At 50.8% G+C, this 24,745-nt stretch overlaps 1 protein-coding gene across 2 annotated transcripts in view; it reads right to left on the bottom strand.

Annotated features, from left to right (window-relative positions):
* LOC137380306 (inosine-5'-monophosphate dehydrogenase 2) overlaps nucleotides 1-24,462 on the bottom strand; it is a 52,882-nt gene extending 28,420 nt beyond the window's left edge. Inside the window, exons 1-7 of one of the 2 annotated variants that reach the window (XM_068052223.1) lie at nucleotides 24,236-24,462; nucleotides 17,531-17,579; nucleotides 15,049-15,150; nucleotides 12,881-12,955; nucleotides 8,997-9,203; nucleotides 8,092-8,179; nucleotides 6,060-6,259 (exon numbers count right to left, since the gene is read on the bottom strand). In XM_068052223.1, coding sequence (XP_067908324.1) covers nucleotides 6,060-6,259; nucleotides 8,092-8,179; nucleotides 8,997-9,203; nucleotides 12,881-12,955; nucleotides 15,049-15,150; nucleotides 17,531-17,579; nucleotides 24,236-24,423 — 909 coding nt within the window. In that variant the 5' untranslated portion in view covers nucleotides 24,424-24,462. The remainder of the gene's footprint in view (nucleotides 1-6,059; nucleotides 6,260-8,091; nucleotides 8,180-8,996; nucleotides 9,204-12,880; nucleotides 12,956-15,048; nucleotides 15,151-17,530; nucleotides 17,580-24,235) is intronic. The other variant, XM_068052224.1, reaches the window with a different exon arrangement.
* Nucleotides 24,463-24,745: the final 283 nt, after the last annotated feature.

The raw sequence follows: 24,745 nt of genomic DNA, 5'->3' as shown, positions 1-24,745 counted from the left end.
CCCTCACTGGGGGACAGTCCCGCACACACTGACCCTCACTGGGGGACAGTCCCGCACACACTGACCCTCACTGGGGGACAGTCCCGCACACACTGACCCTCACTGGGGGACAGTCCCGCACACACTGACCCTCACTGGGGGACAGTCCCGCACACACTGACCCTCACTGGGGGACAGTCCCGCACACACTGACCCTCACTGGGGGACAGTCCCGCACACACTGACCCTCACTGGGGGACAGTCCCGCACACACTGACCCTCACTGGGGGACAGTCCCGCACACACTGACCCTCACTGGGGGACAGTCCCGCACACACTGACCCTCACTGGGGGACAGTCCCGCACACACTGACCCTCACTGGGGGACAGTCCCGCACACACTGACCCTCACTGGGGGACAGTCCCGCACACACTGACCCTCACTGGGGGACAGTCCCGCACACACTGACCCTCACTGGGGGACAGTCCCGCACACACTGACCCTCACTGGGGGACAGTCCCGCACACACTGACCCTCACTGGGGGACAGTCCCGCACACACTGACCCTCACTGGGGGACAGTCCCGCACACACTGACCCTCACTGGGGGACAGTCCCGCACACACTGACCCTCACTGGGGGACAGTCCCGCACACACTGACCCTCACTGGGGGACAGTCCCGCACACACTGACCCTCACTGGGGGACAGTCCCGCACACACTGACCCTCACTGGGGGACAGTCCCGCACACACTGACCCTCACTGGGGGACAGTCCCGCACACACTGACCCTCACTGGGGGACAGTCCCGCACACACTGACCCTCACTGGGGGACAGTCCCGCACACACTGACCCTCACTGGGGGACAGTCCCGCACACACTGACCCTCACTGGGGGACAGTCCCGCACACACTGACCCTCACTGGGGGACAGTCCCGCACACACTGACCCTCACTGGGGGACAGTCCCGCACACACTGACCCTCACTGGGGGACAGTCCCGCACACACTGACCCTCACTGGGGGACAGTCCCGCACACACTGACCCTCACTGGGGGACAGTCCCGCACACACTGACCCTCACTGGGGGACAGTCCCGCACACACTGACCCTCACTGGGGGACAGTCCCGCACACACTGACCCTCACTGGGGGACAGTCCCGCACACACTGACCCTCACTGGGGGACAGTCCCGCACACACTGACCCTCACTGGGGGACAGTCCCGCACACACTGACCCTCACTGGGGGACAGTCCCGCACACACTGACCCTCACTGGGGGACAGTCCCGCACACACTGACCCTCACTGGGGGACAGTCCCACACACACTGACCCTCACTGGGGGACAGTCCCACACACACTGACCCTCACTGGGGGACAGTCCCACACACACTGACCCTCACTGGGGGACAGTCCCACACACACTGACTCTCACTGGGGGACAGTCCCACACACACTGACCCTCACTGGGGGACAGTCCCACACACACTGACCCTCACTGGGGGACAGTCCCACACACACTGACCCTCACTGGGGGACAGTCCCACACACACTGACCCTCACTGGGGGACAGTCCCACACACACTGACCCTCACTGGGGGACAGTCCCACACACACTGACCCTCACTGGGGGACAGTCCCACACACACTGACCCTCACTGGGGGACAGTCCCACACACACTGACCCTCACTGGGGGACAGTCCCACACACAGTGACTCTCACTCGGGTGCAGTTCCACACACACTGACTCTCACTGGGGTGCAGTTCCACACACACTGACTCTCACTGGGGTACAGTCCCACACACACTGACTCTCACTGGGGTACAGTCCCACACACACTGACTCTCACTGGGGTACAGTCCCACATACATTGACTCAGTGGGGTACAGTTCCGCACACACTGACTCTCACTGGGGTCCAGTTGCACACACTGACTCTCACTGGGGTCCAGTTCCCCGCACACTGACTCTCACTGGGGTACAGTCCCGCACACACTGACTCTCACTGGGGTACAGTCCCACACACACTGACTCTCACTGGGGTACAGTCCCACACACACTGACTCTCACTGGGGTACAGTCCCACACACACTGACTCTCACTGGGGTACAGTCCCACACACACTGACTCTCACTGGGGTACAGTCCCACACACACTGACTCTCACTGGGGTACAGTCCCACACACACTGACTTTCACTGGGGTCCAGTTCCACACACAGTGACACTCACTGGGGTACAGTTCATCATACACTGACACTCACTGGGGTACAGTTCATCATACACTGACTCTCACTGGGGTACAGTTCCACACACACTGACTCTCACTGGGGTACAGTTCCACACACACTGACTCTCACTGGGGTCCAGTTCCACACACACTGACTCTCACTGGGGTCCAGCAGTTCCACACACACTGACTCTCACTGGGGTCCAGCAGTTCCACACACAGTGACACTCACTGGGGTACAGTTCCACACACACTGACTCTCACTGGGGTCCAGCAGTTCCACACACAGTGACACTCACTGGGGTACAGTTCCACACACACTGACTCTCACTGGGGTCCAGCAGTTCCACACACACCGACTCTCACTGGGGTCCAGTGCCACACACACCGACTCTCACTGGGGTCCAGTGCCACACACACCGACTCTCACTGGGGTCCAGTGCCACACACACCGACTCTCACTGGGGTCCAGTGCCACACACACCGACTCTCACTGGGGTCCAGTGCCACACACACCGACTCTCACTGGGGTCCAGTGCCACACACACCGACTCTCACTGGGGTCCAGTGCCACACACACCGACTCTCACTGGGGTCCAGTGCCACACACACCGACTCTCACTGGGGTCCAGTGCCACACACACCGACTCTCACTGGGGTCCAGTGCCACACACACCGACTCTCACTGGGGTCCAGTGCCACACACACCGACTCTCACTGGGGTCCAGTGCCACACACACCGACTCTCACTGGGGTCCAGTGCCACACACACCGACTCTCACTGGGGTCCAGTGCCACACACACCGACTCTCACTGGGGTCCAGTGCCACACACACCGACTCTCACTGGGGTCCAGTTGCACACACACTGACTTTCACTGGGGTCCAGTTGCACACACACTGACTCTCACTGGGGTCCAGTTGCACACACACTGACTTTCACTGGGGTCCAGTTGCACACACACCGACTCTCACTGGGGTCCAGTTCCACACACACTGACTTTCACTGGGGTCCAGTTCCACACACACTGACTTTCACTGGGGTCCAGTTCCACACACAGTGACACTCACTGGGATACAGTTCCACACACACTGACTCTCACTGGGGTACAGTTCCACACACACTGACTCTCACTGGGGTACAGTTCCACACACACTGACTCTCACTGGGGTACAGTTCCACACACACTGACTCTCACTGGGGTCCAGCAGTTCCACACACAGTGACACTCACTGGGGTACAGTTCCACACACACTGACACTCACTGGGGTACAGTTCCACACACACTGACTCTCACTGGGGTCCAGCAGTTCCACACACACCGACTCTCACTGGGGTCCAGTGCCACACACACCGACTCTCACTGGGGTCCAGTGCCACACACACTGACTCTCACTGGGGTCCAGTTGCACACACACTGACTCTCACTGGGGTCCAGTTGCACACACACTGACTCTCACTGGGGTACAGTTCCACACACACTGACTCTCACTGGGGTACAGTTCCACACATACTGACTCTCACTGGGGTACAGTTCCACACACACTGACTCTCACTGGGGTACAGTTCCACACACACACTGACTCTCACTGGGGTACAGTTCCACACACACACTGACTCTCACTGGGGTACAGTTCCACACACACACTGACTCTCACTGGGGTACAGTTCCACACACACACTGACTCTCACTGGGGTACAGTTCCACACACACACTGACTCTCACTGGGGTACAGTTCCACACACACACTGACTCTCACTGGGGTACAGTTCCACACACACACTGACTCTCACTGGGGTACAGTTCCACACACACTGACTCTCACTGGGGTACAGTTCTACAGAGCAGACAAGGGCGTATTGGTAATGTCACTTGGCTCATAATCCCAGTAGCCCAGGCTAATGCTCTGGGAACACCTGTTTGAATCCCAGCATGGCAGATGGTAAAATGTAAATAAAAAAATGTCGAATTCAAAAATTAATCTTCAGGTGACCAGGAAACGCACTGTGAAGTGCTATAAAACCTATCCAGCTCACTAATGTCCTTTAGGGAAGCAAATCCGCTGTCCTTACCTGGTCTGGCCTACATGTGACTGCAGACACACAGCGATGTGTTTGTCTCTCCAATGCTCTCTGAAATGGCCGAGCAAGACACTCAGTTCCAGGGCAATTAGGGATAGGCAACAAATGCTGGTCTAGCCAGTGACGCCGTCATCCCATGAACAAATAAAAAAAAACGTAGCAAGAAATGCTGGAAATACTCAGCAGGTCTGGCAGTATCTGTGGAGAGAGAAGCAGAGTTAACGTTTCAGGTCAGTGACCCTTCTTCAGAACTAGCAGATATTCGAAATGTGAAAGGTTTTAAGCAAGTAAAGCGGGGGTGGGGCAAGAGATAACAAAGGAGAAGGTGTAGCTAGGACAAGGTCACAGAATAGCTGACCAGAAGGTCATGGAGCAAAGGCAAACAATATGTTAATGGTGTGTTGAAAGACAAAGCATTAGTACAGATAGGATGTTAACGGACTGAATATTGAACAGCTGCAAGTACAAACATGAAAAAAACAGTGGGTAGACAAACTGAACAAACTAAGATAAAATAAAATAAACCCCAATGGAGAGGAGATCACATTGTGAGCAGTGAATACAGTATACTACAATGAAAGTACAAGAAGTAAATCACTGCTGCACCTGAAAGGAGTGTTGGGGGCCTGGGATAGTGAGGACAGAGGAGGTAAATGGGCAGGTATTACACCTCCTGCGATTGCTGGGGAAGGTGCCGTGGGAAGGGGATGAGGTGGTGGGGGTAATGGAGGAGTGGACCAGGGTGTCGCAGAGGGAACAATCACTTTGGAATGCTTACAGGGGAAGGGAGGGGAAGATGCATTTGGTAGCCCCCCATTTTACTTTTATTTTCAGTTTTTGTTTTTTTCTCCTTTTTTATATATATTCATTTGTGTTTATTTTATTCCATCTTAGTTTGTTCAGTTTGCTTACCCACTGTTTTTTTCATGTTTGTACTTGTGGCTGTTCAATTTTCAGTCCGTTAACACCCTCTCTGTACTAATGCTTTGTCTTTCAAGACACCATTAACATATTGTTTGCCTTTGCTCCATGACCTTCTGGTCAGCTATTCTGTGACCTTGTACTATCTACACCTTCTCCTTTGTTATTTCTTGCCCCACCCCCGCTTTACTTGCTTAAAACCTTTCACATTTCTAATATTTACCAGTTCTGAAGAAAGGTCACTGACCTGAAACGTTAACTCTGCTTCTCTCTCCACAGATGCTGCCAGACCTGCTGAGTATTTCCAGCATTTCTTGTTTTTATTTCAGATTTCCAGCATCCGCAGTATTTTGCTTTTATTTTAGTGAATACAAAAACACTGACTCTCACTGGGATACAGTTCCACTGACATTTCTAGTCTTTGTTAATGTCAAGCCCTGTCCAGCAACTCAAATCATCCGTCTTTTGGACAAGATATTAACCCCTCTCAGGTGGATATAAAAGATCCAGCGGCCACTACGGATGAGCAGGAGGGGAGTTCTCTCAAGTGTCCTGGGCAATCCTTATCCTCAAACTACATCACTAAAACAGAGCATCTGATGATTATCTCATTGCAATTTGTGGGACCTTGGTGTGCACAAATTGGCTGCTACGTTGCCTATCACAATGACTACACTTAAAAAATTTTTCATTGGCTGGGAAGCACTTTGGGACTTTGAGGTTGTCAAAGGCGCTATGGAAATGCAAGACTTCCTTTCAGATATTCGGACAAGTCCTGCTTTCTTTGCAGGCATTGACACACCAGAGTGGATTCAGAGTAGCAGTGATTGGTGCAAGAGAAACTCACCAGGACCACAGCATCCACACCGGCCTGGACCAGGAGGTCAAGCCGGTATCTGTCATCAGCATGAGTGCCAATTGCAGCTCCGCACAGCAGCTGCTTCCTGGAGTCTTTCGATGCCAGTGGGTAATCCCGATTCTTCTTCAGGTCAGTGCGGGCGATAATGGCCACCAGCTGATCATTATCATTCACGATGGGCAGTTTCCCTGAGGGAGACAGACAGAGACAGGGTCAGAGTGACAGTGAGGGGTCAGGTGGGGCACGGTTCAGCAGACTGCAGGGACGGGGGATATTTACCAGTAGCTCCCAGATCAGCCTCACCGTAATCTGCTACTGAACTGAGTGACAGTTGTCAATCAAAATTAGCATCCACAACAGCAGGAAGCTGCGAGTTACTGAATCTCAAACATTACAGCACATAAAGGGCCATTCAGCCTATCATATCAATGCTACCTCTTCAAATGGAGCAATCTCCTGAAAACCCATTGTCCAGTTCACTAAACTAATCAGCCAGGAATAACTCACCTCCCTATTAGCCCCAGTTTCAAATTGTATGGAGTTCACCTTTTGTAGAAACCAGTAAATCCCCCCCAATCCCCTCGCTGCATTCTGACCAGCTCTCCCCAACCGCCAATCCCCTCGCTGCATTCTGACCAGCTCTCCCCAACCGCCAATCCCCTCGCTGCATTCTGACCAGCTCTCCCCAACCGCCAATCCCCTCGCTGCATTCTGACCAGCTCTCCCCAACCGCCAATCCCCTCGCTGCATTCGGTACAGCTCTCCCCAACCGCCAATCCCCTCGCTGCATTCTGATCAGCTCTCCCCAACCGCCAATCCCCTCACTGCAATCTGCTGATCCCTCTTCCCCCATGGGCCATTCTTCAAGGGAGGGGGGGGGGGGGGGGGGGGGGGGACAGAGGGAGAGCGGCCGACAGAGGGAGAGAGGGAGAGCGGCCGACAGAGGGAGAGAGGCCGACAGAGGGAGAGAGGGAGAGCGGCCGACAGAGGGAGAGAGGGAGAGCGGCCGACAGAGGGAGAGAGGGAGAGCGGCCGACAGAGGGAGAGAGGGAGAGCGGCCGACAGAGGGAGAGAGGGAGAGCGGCCGACAGAGGGAGAGAGGGAGAGCGGCCGACAGAGGGAGAGAGGGAGAGCGGCCGACAGAGGGAGAGCGGCCGACAGAGGGAGAGAGGGAGAGCGGCCGACAGAGGGAGAGAGGCCGACAGAGGGAGAGAGGGAGAGAGGCCGACAGAGGGAGAGAGGGAGAGCGGCCGACAGAGGGAGAGCGGCCGACAGAGGGAGAGCGGCCGACAGAGGGAGAGCGACCGACAGAGAGAGAGAGGGAGAGCGACCGACAGAGAGAGAGAGGGAGAGCGACCGACAGAGAGAGAGAGGGAGAGCGACCGACAGAGAGAGAGAGGGAGAGCGACCGACAGAGAGAGAGAGGGAGAGCGACCGACAGAGAGAGAGAGGGAGAGCGACCGACAGAGAGAGAGAGGGAGAGCGACCGACAGAGAGAGAGAGGGAGAGCGACCGACAGAGAGAGAGAGGGAGAGCGACCGACAGAGAGAGAGAGGGAGAGCGACCGACAGAGAGAGAGAGGGAGAGCGACCGACAGAGAGAGAGAGGGAGAGCGACCGACAGAGAGAGAGAGGGAGAGCGACCGACAGAGAGAGAGAGGGAGAGCGACCGACAGAGAGAGAGAGGGAGAGCGACCGACAGAGAGAGAGAGGGAGAGCGACCGACAGAGAGAGAGAGGGAGAGCGACCGACAGAGAGAGAGAGGGAGAGCGACCGACAGAGAGAGAGAGGGAGAGCGACCGACAGAGAGAGAGAGGGAGAGCGACCGACAGAGAGAGAGAGGGAGAGCGACCGACAGAGAGAGAGAGGGAGAGCGACCGACAGACAGAGACAGAGGGGGAGATCTCAGCGCCAGAGTGGCGCAGCAAGAGAGAGAGAGAGATTTTCTTGTGACCCCTTTCCAGCAACTGTGAGTTACTGCTTCAATTTGTTCTCCCTGGTTCCCATGCTGCTCCATTTACCTTTCTTGCTGCGCTGGAGTATCTCGTTTGCCTCTTTCAAAGTGACAGCAGCCGGTGCAACCACCAAATCCTCCCTCTTCGTCATCACCTGGTGCAGAGACAGGGAAACAGTGAACACAGTCTGAGCTTCAGCGTAACGTATGACTGAACAAAGTATAGAGTCCCGGGAAAGGAGCTCAGAACTCAGCCATTTCAAGCTGAGGCCTGACACTCAGAAGGAGGGGAAGGTCCAGAGACAGAGGTGAGGGGGGTGGAGGCACCAAAGGGTGGGCATCGGTGGTGGGGGGGGGGGTGTGGTGTGAGGTGTCGGGGACGGGGAGGCGGTGACATCGGGGCCGGGGACAGTTGCAGCTGAATGATGAAACAGATTATTTCACCGATATGAAGTGGGTTCCTCAGCTCATATTTACTCCACTTCCCTGATGGCACAGGCTCTGAGGACTGTTCTGTGGGCTCTGACCCATTTGCTTCTCCCTCAAGGTCCCATTGTCATTTCTGAATCTGGGCCGTGTCTTTTCCACTGTCTGTTAATCTCATTTCAATCAGAATTAGTTGCACTACCACCCATCCTCACCCTGGCTACAGGGAGTTGAGCTGTTGCAGTGAGTACACTGTCTCTGTGCAGGAGGCCTCTACTCCAGTAAACACCGTATTTCTGCACTCAGCCTAACACCCAAACTGTATGGGTAGATCATGTGAAGAACACTGCAGCTTCCCATGACTGTTTCAAGCCACATGGTCACTGGCTATTGGTCACAGTGAGTCTGAACCACGCACTGAGAACCTGCAGCTCACAGCAATATTCACAGACCAGACCTGCTGCATCGTGAACAGGAGACGACATATTTACACTAGATTCAGGCGGTAACACTTACAACCTGGAATAGGTTGCACACTGACCCTACCTCAGCCAGGTGATGGTCACGCTCCTTTTCCGTCAGGAAGTCGATGTCACGAGAGGAAATGATGCCCATCAGTTTCCCACCCAGCTTCCCAGTGTCTGTGATGGGAATGCCACAGAATCCATGGCGAGCTTTTGCTTCAAACACGTCCCGTACCTTTTCTGAGGGGCTCATGACAACGGGATCGGTGATGAACCCCTGCTCGTATTTCTGAAAAAATTTTAAAACACAGACACAAATCGTGAGGAGAGAAACAAAGGGGGATGGCAACAACAATTACATTGTTTTCCAATATTACCCTGTGGTTATGACACAGCAGGTCAGAGGAAGCAGGAGGAGAGTTTCCAGGGAAAGCTGAGTGACTGGTAATGGAAACACCATTCCCTTTACTAGCCAGTACGAAACAGAAACTTAGGAACAGTTACAGAAACTCGAATGGGATGGTTTAAACAAGCTTGGCAGGGGGATGGGAATCTGAGCGCAGTCTTAGATAGGACATTTTCAGGGCAGGGAACTGGAGGCAGAAAATTAGTGAATGGCTCAGATAGACAGAATATGCAAAGGTTAAAAAGTGTGCAGCACAAGAATTTGGCAGTGTTAAAGGGTATTTATTTAAATGCAAGGAGTATAGTAAATAAAGCCAATGAGCTGAGGGCACAGATATCGTTGCTATAACGGAAACTTGGCATAAAGAAGGGCAAGAATGGCAGCTCAACATCCTTGGATAGAGTGTTTTCAGGCAGGATAGAGAGGGGGATAAAAAAGGAGGGGGTGTAGCATTATTGGTTAAGGAATCAATAACACCTTTGAGGAGGGATGATATGCTAAATGAATCATCAAATGAGGCCATACGGGTGGAGCTCAGAAATTTAAAAAAGAGCAGCCACACTACTAGGAGTGTACTATAGACCCCCAAATAGTGAGAGAGAGATAGAACAAATATGTAGGCAAATTTTTGAGTGCAAAAACAATAGGGCAGTAATAGTTGGGGATTTCAACTTCCCCAATATCAACTGGGATACAGTGTGAAGGGTAGAGGGCACAAAATTCTTGAACTGCATGCAAGAGAACCTTTTTAGCTAGCATGTAACAAGCCCAACGAGAGGGGGCACAATTCTAGATTTAGTCTTTGGTAATGAAGCTGGGCAAGTGGGTGACCATTTTGGAGATAGTGATCATAATACAGTTAATTTTAGCATAATCATGGAAAAGGACAAAGATAAAACAGGAGTAAAAGTTCTAAATTGGGGGAAGGCAAATTCTACAAAACTGAGGTGACCTGGTGAAAGTGGACTGGACACAACTACTTGAAGGAAAATCAGTGGCAAACAAGTGGGAGGCATTGAAAAGCGAGATACTACAGGCACAGTGTAGCCATATCCCCACAAAGATAAAGGGTGGTACTGCCAAATCTAGAGCCCCCTGGTTATCTAGAAGCTTACTGGTTAAGTTAAAGCAGAAAAAGAAAGCTTATGACTATCACAAAAAACTTAATACTTCAGAAAGCCAAGAGGAGTATAGAAAGTGCAAAGGTGAAGTAAAAAAGGAAATTAGAAAAGCAAAGAGAGGACATGAAAAATTATTGGCAGGTAAAATCAAGGAAACCCAAAGATGTTTTATCAGTACATTAAGAGCAAGAGGATAACTAAAGAAAGGGTACAGCCAATCAGAGATGTGCAAGGGAACTTATGCATGGATGCAGAAGATGTGGGCAGGGTTCTTAATGAGTTTTTTGTCTCTGTCTACACAAAGGAGGGGGTTGATGTAGACTTTGAAGTTAAAGAGGAGGAATGTGAAATATTAGATACGATGAGCATAATGAGAGAGGAAGTACTAGAGGGTCTGACATCCTTGAAAGTGGATAAATCACCAGGGCCGGATGGATTGCATCCCAGATTGTTAAAGGAAGCCAGGGAGGAAATAGGGGATGCTCTGAGGATCATCTTTAAATCCTCATTAGATACAGGCCAGGTACCAGAGGATTGAAGGTCTGCGAACGTTGTACCATTGTTTAAAAAGGGTGTGAGGGATCGGCCAAATAATAATGGGCTGGTCAGTCTGGCCTCGGTGGTGGGTAAATTATTAGAATCAATTTTGAAAGATAGGATAAACTGCCACTTAGAAAGGCACGGATTAATCAGGGATAGTCAGCATGGATTTGTTAAGGGAAGGTCATCGCTTACTAGAATTAGAACATTACAGCGCAGTTACTAACTTGATTAAGTTTTTTGAGGAAGTAACAAGGAGGATTGATGAGGGTAGTGCAGTGGATGTGGTCTACATGGATTTTAGTGAGGCATTTGATAAGGTCCCACATGGCAGACTGGTCAGTAAAATGAAAGCCCATGGGATACTGGGGAATGTGCAAGTTGGATCCAGAATTGGCTCAGTGACTGAAAACAAAGGGTAGTAGTCGACAGATGCATTTGTGAATGGAAAGCAGCTTCTAGTGGCATTCCACAGGGCTCAGTGGTGGGTCCCTTGCTGTTTGTGGTATATATTAATGATTTGGACTTAAATGTGGGAGGCATGATTGGGAAATTTGCCGATGACACAAAAACTGGCCGTGTAGTTGATAGTGAAGAGGATAGCTGTAGATTCCAGAATGATATCAATGGTTTGGTTGAGTGGCAGGAAAGTGGCAAATGGAATTCAATCCAGAGAAGTGTGAGGTAATGCATTTGGGGAGGGCAAATAAAGCGAAGGAATACACAATAAACGGGAGGATATTGAGAGGGGTAGAGGAAGTGAGAGACCTTGGAGTGCATGTCCACAGGTCCCTGAAGATGGCAGGACAGGTAGATAGAGTGGTGAAGAAGGCATATGGAATGCTTTCCTTTATTGACTGAGGTATAGAATTCAAAAGCAGGGATGTAATGCTGGAACTGTATAAAATGCTGGTTAGGTCACACCTGGAGTATTGTGTACAATAGGTCACCACATTACAGGAAGGTCATAATTGCTCTGGAGCGAGTACAGAGGAGATTTACAAGAATGTTACCAGGGTTTGAAAGTTGCAGCTATGAGGAAAGATTGGATCGGCTAGGATTGTTTTCCTTAGAACAGAGGAGGCTGAGGGGTGACTTAATTGAGGTGTACAACGTTATGAAGGGCCTAGATAGAGTAGACAGGAAGGACCTGTTTTCCCTAGCAGAGAGGTCAATTACTGGGGGCACAGATTTAAGGTGATTGGTAGAAGGATCAGAGGGGACATGAGGAAAAACCTTTTCACCCAGAGGGTGGTGGGTGTCTGGAATTCACTGTCAGGAACGGTGGTGGAGGCAGAAACCCTCAACTCATGTAAAAGGTACCTGGACCGGCACCTGAAGTGCTGTAATTGGCAAGAATATGGACCAAGTGCTGGAAGGTGGGATTAGATTGGGTGGCTAGTTTCTTCGGCTGGCACAGACACAACGGGCTGAATGGCCTCCTTCTGTGCCGTAATTTTTCTATGGTTCTAGAAAACACCCCCACCTCACTGCCTCCCAACCCTGCCCCCTAACCCTGCCTCCATCTGCTCTATGATTCGACAAAGACCATTTCTCTCCAGTTAACACACCGGATTCTCTCCTGATCCCATGGACACTGCCTGCTTCACTGTCCTTGCCTGGATTATTAAGAACATAAGAAATAGGAGTAGGCCACTTGGCCCCTCGAGCCTGCTCCGCCATTCAATACTATTTGAGCCCTTCGCCCCAGAAAGCTATTGCCCCAGATCTTTCTGTCAATCCCTCGCTGATGTCAGTTCACTGTCAAGTCTCCTGCTCGCTAAAGAAAGGAAACAAAACGTCCTGAATTTTTCCTCAGAACTGAAACTCCTGAATTCAGGAATTGCCTTGTTAGCCCAATGGAGGGGAATCACATTCAGCAGACATTGGAGTCTGTACCTTAACTTTGCGCACTTCATTTGCCTGGAACTCTGGAGTACAGTTATGGTGGATGAATCCAATTCCTCCCATCAGCTGTAGTTTAAAGAGAAAATAACAGCAGTTAGCAACAATACTACTCACACACACTTGGAATATGAACCATCCACAGGGTGAGGGAGGGGAGGAGTTTACACAGCCCTCACCAACAATATTAAAATCACTGACTAATCACTGGAGCCTCTCAATTTGAAAAAGAGAATGCAATTCACTGGCAGATTGCAGACTGCAGTGAGACACGAACAGATCACGACACGACAGGTGGAAAATGGCCCCTTGGTTGGGGGGGCGTGGAAGAATGCGCCCAGGAACTGCCACCCAAGTGAGAGGGGCTGCAGCGTTTGGGAGGTGAGTGGAGACAAGTGGGTAAAAGACGGATGGGCTCCTGTGATGTCTCAGGTCAGTAAACGTAAGTGAGTTAGCAAGGTGCACAGATCAAATATGTCAAGTTCCATTTCTGACCTGTGTTAACCTCAGCCAGAGTTACAGTTGGGTCACAACTGGATATAGTTCTTCAGTGAATGGGAGTGGGGAAAATTCCCCGTCAGCCCAGGCTCTGGCTCCTGGTCATTGCTTGGTTGTGAGAAAGATAGTGAGGACAGGACAGTAAGAACCACCCTCCTCAGGATCAAACACCTGACTGACCCTCACCCTATAGGATGGTGCACGGAGAACAGCCACTTGGGTGGGATATTAAAAAGCAGCAAAGACAATGAACCAATCACAGGCAAAGGTCGAGAACCCCGGGACTGCAAGTGAGAAAGTAAAAGGTCAGGGAATAATAAAAGGCTGGAACAGCCTCCCTGAGATGGGCTGGAAGCTGAACCATGGGAGGAAGCACATGCAGCTGTGATTAATTGATTTGCTGCAGACGTGTGACCATCAGGCTGCGAGTGCCATTGTCAGAAGCAGCCGTAGCTGCAGACCAAGCGTGTTGGAAAACACCACCACCCAGGAAGGTGGAGGTTTGCTTCAAATCAACATCCAGGACATAGAGAAAATAACTTTTTTTTTAAAAATTCCTACAACTAATAGTAATCTCATGTCTGCTGACACTTCCTGTGTACATTTTCGCAGTACAAATTCTCACGGCCAGATCTATAATGGATTTTCAATCTAAACCCAACGGTTCAATGAGAAATGCATCTGAATGAGTTGGGGATGTCTGATACCAACAGATGCACAAAACTGTTTTGCTGGATCTTTCTCTCTCTCCTGTTTGCAGTCTCTTACTCTCCTTCGTAGCCTCACCTTAACAGCCCACCTGGAAATGGCAGAGTGGGGCAACAGACTCCAAACCAGTGATCAGGGCAGGGATTTTATTCAGACAATGGGATCTCGACCTCCAGCAAAAGCACCACGAGAACGCTGCATCGCCCCTTTTGTAGGAGGCCTACCAAATCTAGTGCCAATTAGGCGACGGAAGTTCTGCCCTCAGACAGCTGCTGACCAAAGGCCAGCAGCTCTTTAACTGAGCAGCACCATTGTAGAGGCAGTGACTGCTGCCAGTGTAGTACCCACGCGAGGCCCAGGAGCAGCACTGCACCAAGGCCACAGGTAGGTCAGGGCGGGAGTCGCAGGTCCCCTCCCTTCCTGATGCTGGGTCCCTCATTCAGGCATGAAGTGCCTTTCTTGCTGTGCTTCCTGAGCAGCGACAGGCCCGCCCGCCTCTGGCTAATTGCAGCAGGATGAGGCTCTTAATTGGGCATTATTGCTCACTTATAAGGGTCTCAATTGGTGCCAGGGCGGGAAGGCCATTCACAGGCCTTCCCGCTGCGGACGTAATTTCAGCGGAGCTGGGAAGGTGGCAAAATCTCTCCCACCTCCAAACCCGCCATAGGGTACAGTGTAAAATTCCTCCCCGGACAGCGCTCAGGAGCAGGAATACTGGCTGATTTCCCCTCAACACTCTTGCTAAAAGCAGCTAACAGCACGGAGCAGGGATTCAGAAAAGTTTCCAGCAATAGAAATATTCAGTTACATTGGTGTCTGCAACAGATTCAGAAGCATCACACCCCGAAATGTGAAAGCAGTAATTAGTCCTCGTGAATTGTCAGCATCACATACTAGAATATTGTCAACAGACGTCTCTGGGTATGGGTCGAATGTTACAAAATGATTTTACTTACTGCCATAGCTATAGCCATGTTAGCCTCGGTCACTGTGTCCATCGGAGAGGAGACCAGAGGTGTCTTTAATGTGATCTTCTTGGTAAGGGCTGAGGTGAGATCCTACACAGAGACAGAGAGGTCAGCAATTGCCATGCTGGATTGTCAGATGGGCCCAGACAGTTGAGTTACTTTCAATTAAAACCTCCCCCGCCAACGTCCAGTGATTTTCAATGAAGTTCAAAGCAGCCAAGATTGTCACAAACCCGTGAACTTGCAACATACCTCAACCGCCCCCCCCCACACTGTGCCAAAAATACAGCAACCCCCTCCCCACACACACACAGCACTAAAAATACTACTTACTGCTGGAAACACTTACCTGTCAATTAGAAAGTAGGGTCAGCAGTTAGCATCTCAAAAACAACTGACAATCAGGTCACCAAACACATGGAAATGCAGTGACTAGTGTGTGGACAAACTAGAACCCGAATTAAAATAAAATTAAACTAGAACTAGCAGTTCAACACCAGTTGCAACTCCTCAGATACTGAAGCAGTCCGTGCCCACGTGCAGCAAGACGTGGACAACAGAAAGGCTTGGGCTGATAAGTGGCAAGTAACATCCGTGCCAGGCAATGACCATCTCCAATAAGAGAGAATCTAACCATCTCCCCATGACATTCAACGCATTACGATTGCTGAATCCCCCACTATCAATATCCTGGGGGGCTAGCATTGACAAGAAACTGGACTGGTGTAGCCATATAAATACCATGGCTACAAGAGCAGGTCAGAGGCTAGGAATCCTGTGGCGAGTAACTCACCTCCTGACTCCCCAAAGCCTGTCCACCATCTACAAGGCACAAATCAGGAGTGTGATGGAATACTCTCCACTTGCCTGGATGGGCGCAGCTCCAACAACACTCAAGAAGCTCGACACCATCCAGAACAAAGCAGCCCGCTTGATTGGCACCCCATATACAAACATTCACTCCCTCCATCTCCGACGCACAGTGGCAGCAGTGTGTACCATCGACAAGCAGCACTGCAGCAATGCACCAAGGCTCCTTCGACAGCACCTTCCAAACCCTCGACCTCTACCACCAAGAAGGTCAAGGGCAGCAAATACATGGGAACACCACCACCTGCAAGTTCCCCTCCAAGTCACACACCATCCTGACTTGGAACTATATCACCATTCCTTCACTGTCGCTGGGTCAAAATCCTGGAACTCCCTTCCTAACAGCACTGTGGGTATACCTACCCCACATAGACTGCAGAGGTTCAAGAAGGCAGCTCACCATCACCTTCTCAAGGGCAATTAGGGATGGGCAATAATGCAATAAAGTGAACTAGGAATAATCAAGAACTAAACTCAAACTTTCGCGGCGGACTGTTCCTATTCACGTGACTCTGAGAAATGGTAAAAATGTCTGATAGAGGAAAAGTGAGTATAAAGTAGGGAGTGGGTGGTGCCCTTGAAGGATCAAACTGGAGAACCTATTCCAAATGGAATTACCCTCGCAGGATCAGTGAGCTGAGCTGTTCCAAGCAGCATGTTATCAGATGGCCCAGGATAGCACTCCATGCAATGGTTATACTCCCACCAAACAGTCCCAAATGCCAGCTTCAAAGGAGCCACTTCCTAGTCTGATCTCAAGATCAGAACCTCTCACAGAAATCCTGTGAAAACATCTGAGCCACAGACAACTGTCCTTCCTCACACCACAGCGACAGTCAGTGTACAACTAAGAGGTGAGCAGCTTTTAATCCTCATTAAACACACACCTCACATGCATTACAATCTTCAAAAATTGTTTTATAAAGCATCGAAAATCCAGGGCTTTGAGAGGCATAGGGAGTACAAAAGGAAGTTATGATGAAACTTCATAAAACACTGGTTAAACCCCAGCTGCAGGATTGTGTCCAATTCTGGGCACCACACTTTAGGAAGGATGTCAAGGCCTTGGAGAGGGTGGAGAGGAGATTCACTGGAATGGTACCGGGGATGAGGGATTTCAGTTAATGTGAAGGGACTGGAGAAACGGGGATTCTTCTCCTTAGATCAGAGAAAGTTAAGGGAAGTGACAGAGGTGCTCAAAATCATGAAGGGCTAAAACAGAGTAAATAAGGAGAAACGGTTTCCAGTGCAGAAGGTTGGTAACCAGAAAACAGATTTAAGGTAATTGGCAAAAGAATCAGAGGAAAGATGGAGAGAATTTGTTTCATGCAGTGAATTGTTGTGATCTGGAACATGCTGCCTGAAAGGGTGGTAGAAGCAGATTCAATAATAACTTTCAAAAGGGAATTGGAGAAATACTTGAATGAGAAAAATTTGCAGGGCTGTGGGGAAAGAGCAGGGGGAGGAGGAGTAATTCGATAGCTCTCAAGAGCCAGCACAGACATGATGGGCTGAACGGCCTCCTTCTGTGCTGCAAGATTGTATCCATAAAGGCAACCAATGTTTCTCCTTTTCCAGCAGCTTCAATCTTAATACTCACCACTTGGTCAGAGGTGAAATCAATGTACCCGGGCAAGATGAGGAAATCACTGAAAGAGATCAAGACAGTAACATCAGCAACACTTAAACAGCTACTTAATCCAGGTTCAAAATCATCTCCAACAGCCACTCAAAGTTTCACATGAGCATTCCCTGCAGCAATAGCCGCTGAGCGGTGATGGATTGGTTTAAATGTGGTGTTGAGGTAGAACACAGGCTACAGCCGGGATTGAATCCACCAGGCAGCTTTGCTGTGATTGTTCTGGGGGACAGCAGACTGACCAAGCACTTGTACAGATCCGCCTTCTTCTGTGCTGTACATTCAGCCCATGAGCCCATGCTGGTGTTTCTGCTCGACACGAGCCTCCTCCCCACCCCCTCTTCATCTCACCTTATCAGAATCCTTCTATTCCTTTCTCCCTCGTGTTTATCCAGCTTCCCCTTCCAACGCATCGATACTATTCACCTCAACCACTCCCTGTGGTAGTGAGTTCCACATTCTCACCACTCTCTGGGTAAAGAAGTTTTTCCTGAATTCCCTATTGGATTTATTAGTGACCAACACATTTATATTTATTTTTATAGCCCCCAAGTTTTGGTCTTCCCCAAAAGTGGAAACACATCTCTCCATCTGCCCTTTCATGATTTTTAAGATCTGTATCAGGTCACCGAGCCTTCTCTTTTCTGGAGAAAAGAGCCCCCAGTCTGTTCAATCTTCCCTGATGATTATAACCTCAAGTTCTGGTATCACCCTTGTAAATCCTTTTTTGCACCTTCTCTAGTTCCGCCATATCCTTTTTTATAATATTGAGACCAGAACTGTTCAGAGTAACTCCAGTGTGATCTAACCAAGATTCTATACATGTTTAACAGAATTGCTCTGCTTTTCAATTCTATTCCTCTAGATGAACCCCAGTGCTTTGTTTGCATTTTTGTGTCACAACTTTAAATAATTTGAGTATCTGAACCACCATCTGTTCCTCTACCCCATTTAGACTCTTACTTTCTGAGGAAGAGATCCATCAGACACCCTTTCCCCTTACTCCACTGCTAGTGAAATGACCACCCACTGGGGGGGCCCAATCAAACTGAGCACAATCAGCACTGGTCCCTGTGGGAGTTTAGTAATGGAGTGTGGGCCACCCATGTCAGCATTGCTGGGTACACACTATTATGGGATTATCAGCCAGGCTACGACAGAGCCCTCAGTCCTGTGACATATCCCGTGCAATCTCACTGCATCAATTATCAATGCACAGAAACAGTTTTCAGCCTTAACTGAAATTAATCAAATTCAACCAGCTCCTGCACAATTCCATTTCCCATTAACACTCTTTTGATGCTGATTATTAAACTGGATCATAGTCAATTGAATAATCATCTCAGCATGACCAAAATATGCAGTTCGATGGAATTTCCCTGTCGAATCTGTCACCGGCGTGCCTACACCACTCTCAGCCCCCAACCCTGTGAGGCACAGACAAGGAAGCAGATTCTACAGGGACTGGCTTCCCTCCAGCTGGAGTATCAGCAAGCTATTCGACTGTGGGGGGCTGAGCATCATCATGTGCACCGTCAGGCAGTGACCAGCCCGACTGATTCAGTCTCCACCACCTGAGCCTGAGGCTGAGCCTTGCTCTCACAGCCTCCCGTGCAATTTTTAAACCCCAATTGATATTCAAAGCTGACGGAGCTGTGCAGCTGCTCAGTGGAAGAGACAGATACTCAGCCTTACCTACATACAGCTTCAGGAACCAGAGTCTGTAACTTAGCGCAGGCACTGGGTGCTCTGTCCCTCCTCCCAGCACCTGGATTGGGCTCCAAACCCACTGACACCTTCACCTCGGTCATTCTCAGTTGGTATTATAAAAACTGACCGCACTAGGAAGCTGGGCCCGAGCAGTCTGAGGCATTGGGAGAGGTTAGGGCAACAGCATTTGGGAGCAGTGGGCTCCAACACACACAACATTCCCCGACAGTACTGGGAGGGGAGGGTGGGGGCGGGGTGCGGTCACAGACTCCCCGGTTACTGAACTGCCCAGACAGGAGCTGCTTTATTAATGTAAGTGCCCTGATCGGGAGTTGGTCAGGAGACAGACCGGGGAATGACGCTCCAATCAATTCTCTACATTGTAAAGTAATTGAATTAAATGTAGTTAAGTCATACTGCGAGTGCAAACACAAGATTCTATTTAGTAGTTTTCAATCTTCTCAACCAGAACTTTTCCTCCCCATTCTCTAACAGGCAGAATTACAACATACCATGACCACACTCAAACCAACGTGCATTTATATAGAGCCTTTCAATTCCTCAGGACACCTCTGAGCTCTTAACAACTAATGGGATCACCCCTGAAGTGTATTCAAGTGACAGCCAATTTGTACACAGCAAGATCCCACAAACATCAAATAAATTACCAATTAGACTTTTACAATGTTTGGCATCTAAATAGTGGCCACAGGACCTTTTACATCCTAAAGATGGCCCCTCCAACAGCGCAGTGCTCCCTCGGTACTGCCCCTCCAACAGCGCAGTGCTCCCTCGGTACTGCCCCTCCAAGAGCGCGACACTCCCTCAGTACTGCCCCTCCGACACTGCGACGCTCCCTCGATACTGCCCCTCTGACAGTGCGACGCTCCCTCGATACTGCCCCTCCGACAGTGCGACACTCCCTCAGTACTGCCCCTCCGACAGTGCGACACTCCCTCAGTACTGCCCTTCCGACAGTGCGACACTCCCTCAGTACTGCCCTTCCGACAGTGCGACACTCCCTCAGTACTGCCCTTCCGACAGTGCGACACTCCCTCAGTACTGCCCTTCCGACAGTGCGACACTCCCTCGACACTGCCCCTCCGACAGTGCGACACTCCCTCGGTACTGACCCTCCGACAGTGCGACACTCCCTCGGTACTGCCCCTCCGACAGCACAGCACTCCCTCAGTTCTACCCTGAAATGTCAACCTTGATCACGAGCTCAAGTCTCTGGGGTGAGACTTGAACCTAGACTCTTCTGACTATTCAACTCTGAAGTGCTGAACCTATAGGGGTGGATGGGTCTGGAAGAGAAGAGAAATGGGCAAATCAGCTGAGCTCAAGTGCCCTCCTCACCAAGCTTCCACACACAGTTCAACCAGATCCCTGGGTCTGTAGCTGGACGTGTGCTGAACTAACCCAGAGACACGGAGTCTAATTGCTGTGCCCCCCAATGCAGTCACCACTGTTGTCACTAATTCACTGACAGATGAGGAATAGTCAGCAACATTCCTGAGGAAGCTTGGCTATAGCCATATCATGGTTTTGTACAGAAATGGGGCAATTTAAATAAGGGCATGAAATCAGAGCTAGCTAAAGTGAACTGGCAAATTAGATTAAGGTCAATAGAGATGCAGTGGCAGACATTTAAGGAATATTTCAGAATAATTCAAATAGAGTCATAGAGTTATACTGCACAGAAAGAGGCCCTTCATTCCAATGAGAAAGAAAAATTCCACTATACGTGGTTAACTAAAACAGTTAAAGGTTGTATCAAACTTGAAGGAAAAGCCGATAATTGCGCAAAGATGGGAGGCAAGTCAAAAGATTGGACAGAATATAAAAAGCAGTAAAGAATGACGAATAAGATTAATAAGGAGGGAAAAATTAGAGTACGAGAGAAAGCCAGCTAGAAATATAAAGACAGATAGTAAGAGTTTCTATAGATATTTTTTTAAAAAGAAAAAAAGAGTCAACAAAGTGAGCGTTGGTCCTAAAGAGAGCCTGGGGACATTAATAATGGATAATAAGGAGATGGCAGATGAATTGAACAGATATTTTGCATCGGTCTTCACTATTGAGGATACAAGTAACATCCCAGTATTAGCTGCAAGTCAGGAAATGGAAGGGAGGGAGGAACTCAAGAAAATTACAATCACCCGGGAAGTGGTACTGAACAAATTGTTGGAGCTGCGGGCTGAGAAGTCCCCGGTTCTGATGGACTTCATCCCAGGATGTTAAAAAGTGGCTGGTGAGATAGTTGATGCGGTAGTTTTAATTTTCCAAAATTCCCTAGATTCGGAGAAGATTCTGTTAAATTGGAATATAGCGAATGTAACTCCTTTATTCAAAAAGGGAGGGAGACAGAAAGCAGGAAACTACAGACCAGTTAGCTTAACATCTGTCTTAGGGAAAATGTTAGAAGCTATTATTAAAGATGTTATAGCAGGGCACTTAGAAAAATTCACGGTAATCAGGCAGAGTCAATGTGATTTTATGAAAGAGAAATGGTGTTCAACCAATTTAATGGAGCTCTTTGAAGTAACATGTGCTGTGGATAAAGGGGAACCGGTGGATGTATTGTACATGGATTTCCAGAAGGCATTTGATAAGGTGTCACATCAAAGGTTATTGCGGAAAATAAAAGTTCATGATATAGGGGTTAACATATTGGCATGGATAGAAGATTGGCTAGCTAACAGGAAACAGAGTAGGCATAAATGGGTCATTTTCTGATTGGCAAGATGTAACGAGTCATGTGCCACAGGAATCCGTGCTGGGGCCTCAACTTTTTACAATTTATTTCAATGACTTAGATGAAGGGACTGAAGGTATGGTTGCTAAATTTGCTGATGACACAAAGATAGGTAAGAAAGTAACTTGTGAAGAGGACATAAGGGGGCTACAAAGGGATATAGATAGGTTAAGTGAGTAAGACCTGGCAAATGGAGTATAATGTGGGAAAGTGTGAATTTGTCCACTTTGGCAGGAAGAATAAAAATTAAAGCAAAATATTGCAGCTGCTGGAAATCTGAAATAAAAACAGAAGGTCCTGGAAGTACACATCAGGTCTGGCAGCATCAGTGGAGAGAGAAATAGAGTTAACGTTTCAGGTCTGTGACCTTTCATCGGTTAACTCTGTATCTCTCTCTCTCCACAGATACTGCCAGACCTGCTGAGTATTTCGAGAATAAAAAAGCATATTATCTAAATTATGAGAGATTGTAGAGCTCTGAGATGCAGAAGGATCTGGGTGTCCTAGTGCATGAATCACAAAAGGTTAGTATGCAGGTACAGCAAGTAATTAGGAAAGCTAATAGAATGTTATCGTTTATTGCGAGGGGAATTGAATACAAAAGTAGGGAGGTTATGCTTCAGTTATACAGGGCATTGGTGAGATCACATCTGGAGTAGTGTAAAAATAAGGGGTCGCCCATTTAAGACAGAGATAAGGAGAAATGTTTTCTCTGAGTCTTTGGAATTCTCTTCCTCAAAAGGCGGTGGAAGCAGAGTCTGAATATTTTTAAAGCAGAGGTAGATAGATTCTTAATAAGCAAGGGGGTGAAAGGTTATCAAGGGTAGGTGGAAATGTGGAGTAATCAGTTTAGCCATGAACTTATTGAATGGCAGGGCAGGCTCGAGGGGCCGAATGACCTACTCCTGATACTAAATTGTATGATAGTTGCATGGTCACCATTACTGAGATGAGCTTTTTATGCCTGATTCCAAAGTGAGAGACTCCGTCCGCGACCGAGTGAATCTCTGTTCAAACTAACAGCTGAGAAAATAGAAACCACTTCACACAGGAGTTTCAGCCCAAACAGCCTCCCCCCCTCCCTCACACACTCCCCCTCCCCCCCTCCCTCACACACTCCCCCTCCCCCCCCTCCCCTCCCCCCCCTCCCTCACACACTCCCCCTCCCCCCCTCACTCCCCCTCCTCACTCACCCTCCCTCCCTCACACACTCCCCCTCCCCCCCTCCCCCACACACTCCCCCTCCCCCCCTCCCTCACACACTCCCCCTCCCCCCTCCCTCACACACTCCCCCTCCCCCCTCCCTCACACACTCCCCCTCCCCCCTCCCTCACACACTCCCCCTCCCCCCCTCCCTCACACACTCCCCCTCCCCCCCCCCCTCACACACTCCCCCTCCCCCCCCCCCTCACACACTCCCCCTCCCCCCCCCCCTCACACACTCCCCCTCCCCCCCCCCCTCACACACTCCCCCTCCCTCACACACTCCCCCCCCCCCTCCCTCACACACTGCCCCTCCCCCCCCTCCCTCACACACTCCCCCTCCCCCCCCTCCCTCACACACTCCCCCTCCCTCACACACTGCCCCTCCCCCCCCTCCCTCACACACTCCCCCTCCCCCCCCTCCCTCACACACTCCCCCTCCCCCCCCTCCCTCACACACTCCCCCTCCCCCCCCTCCCTCACACACTCCCCCTCCCCCCCCTCCCTCACACACTCCCCCTCCCCCCCTCCCCTCCTCACTCACCCTCCCTCCCTCACACACTCCCCCTCCCCCCCTCCCCCACACACTCCCCCTCCCCCCCTCCCTCACACACTCCCCCTCCCCCCCTCACTCCCCCTCCCCCCCCTCCCTCACACACTCCCCCTCCCCTCCACTCACTCCCCCTCCCCTCCTCACTCACCCTCCCTCCCTCACACACTCCCCCTCCCCCCCTCCCCCCCACACTCCCCCTCCCCTCCCCCCCTCACACACTCCCCCTCACTCCCCCCCTCCCCTCCTCACTCACCCTCCCTCCCTCACACACTCCCCCTCCCCCCCTCCCCCACACACTCCCCCTCCCCCCCTCCCTCACACACTCCCCCTCCCCCCCTCTCCCCCCCCCTCCCTCACACACTCCCCCTCCCCTCCTCACTCACTCCCCCTCCCCTCCTCACTCACTCCTCCTCCCTCACTCCCTCCCCCAGCCCGGACTCACTTGTAGGTCAACCCCTCTCCGGCCCCAAACAGTTGCTGGCCGCTCTGCCCGTCCTCTGGGACGTACCCGGTGCCGCCGCTGATGAGATACTCGGCGCGGGGGCCGGGGGGAGGCCGGGCACTGGCCTGCGAGGAGCAGCCGCTCTCCGGGCTCTGGGAGCCGGACTCGACAGACCGCCGCTCCGACATGACAGCAGCACGCGTCTCCGGCCGGATATCCGGCAATTAACTGCGTCCGCTCGCCGGCCGGATATCCGGCGATTCACTCTCTCTATTCGCAATGTTTCCTCTTTTTTTTAGGGACTTTCTTTATTGCAGCCTCTCCCCTCCTCCCCCCATCCCTCCTCCCCCCTCCCCCCTCCCCCCATCCCTCCTCCCCCCTCCCCCCATCCCTCCTCCCCCCTCCCCCCTCCCCCCATCCCTCCTCCCCCCTCCCCCCTCCCCCCATCCCTCCTCCCCCCTCCCCCCATCCCTCCTCCCCCCTCCCCCCATCCCTCCTCCCCCCTCCCCC

The sequence above is a fragment of the Heterodontus francisci genome, chromosome 19 (genome assembly GCF_036365525.1).
Source record: "Heterodontus francisci isolate sHetFra1 chromosome 19, sHetFra1.hap1, whole genome shotgun sequence".
Taxonomy (NCBI): Eukaryota; Metazoa; Chordata; class Chondrichthyes; order Heterodontiformes; family Heterodontidae; genus Heterodontus; species Heterodontus francisci.
Note: the sequence above shows the minus strand (reverse complement) of the source record. Positions and strands in the feature narration are given on the sequence as shown.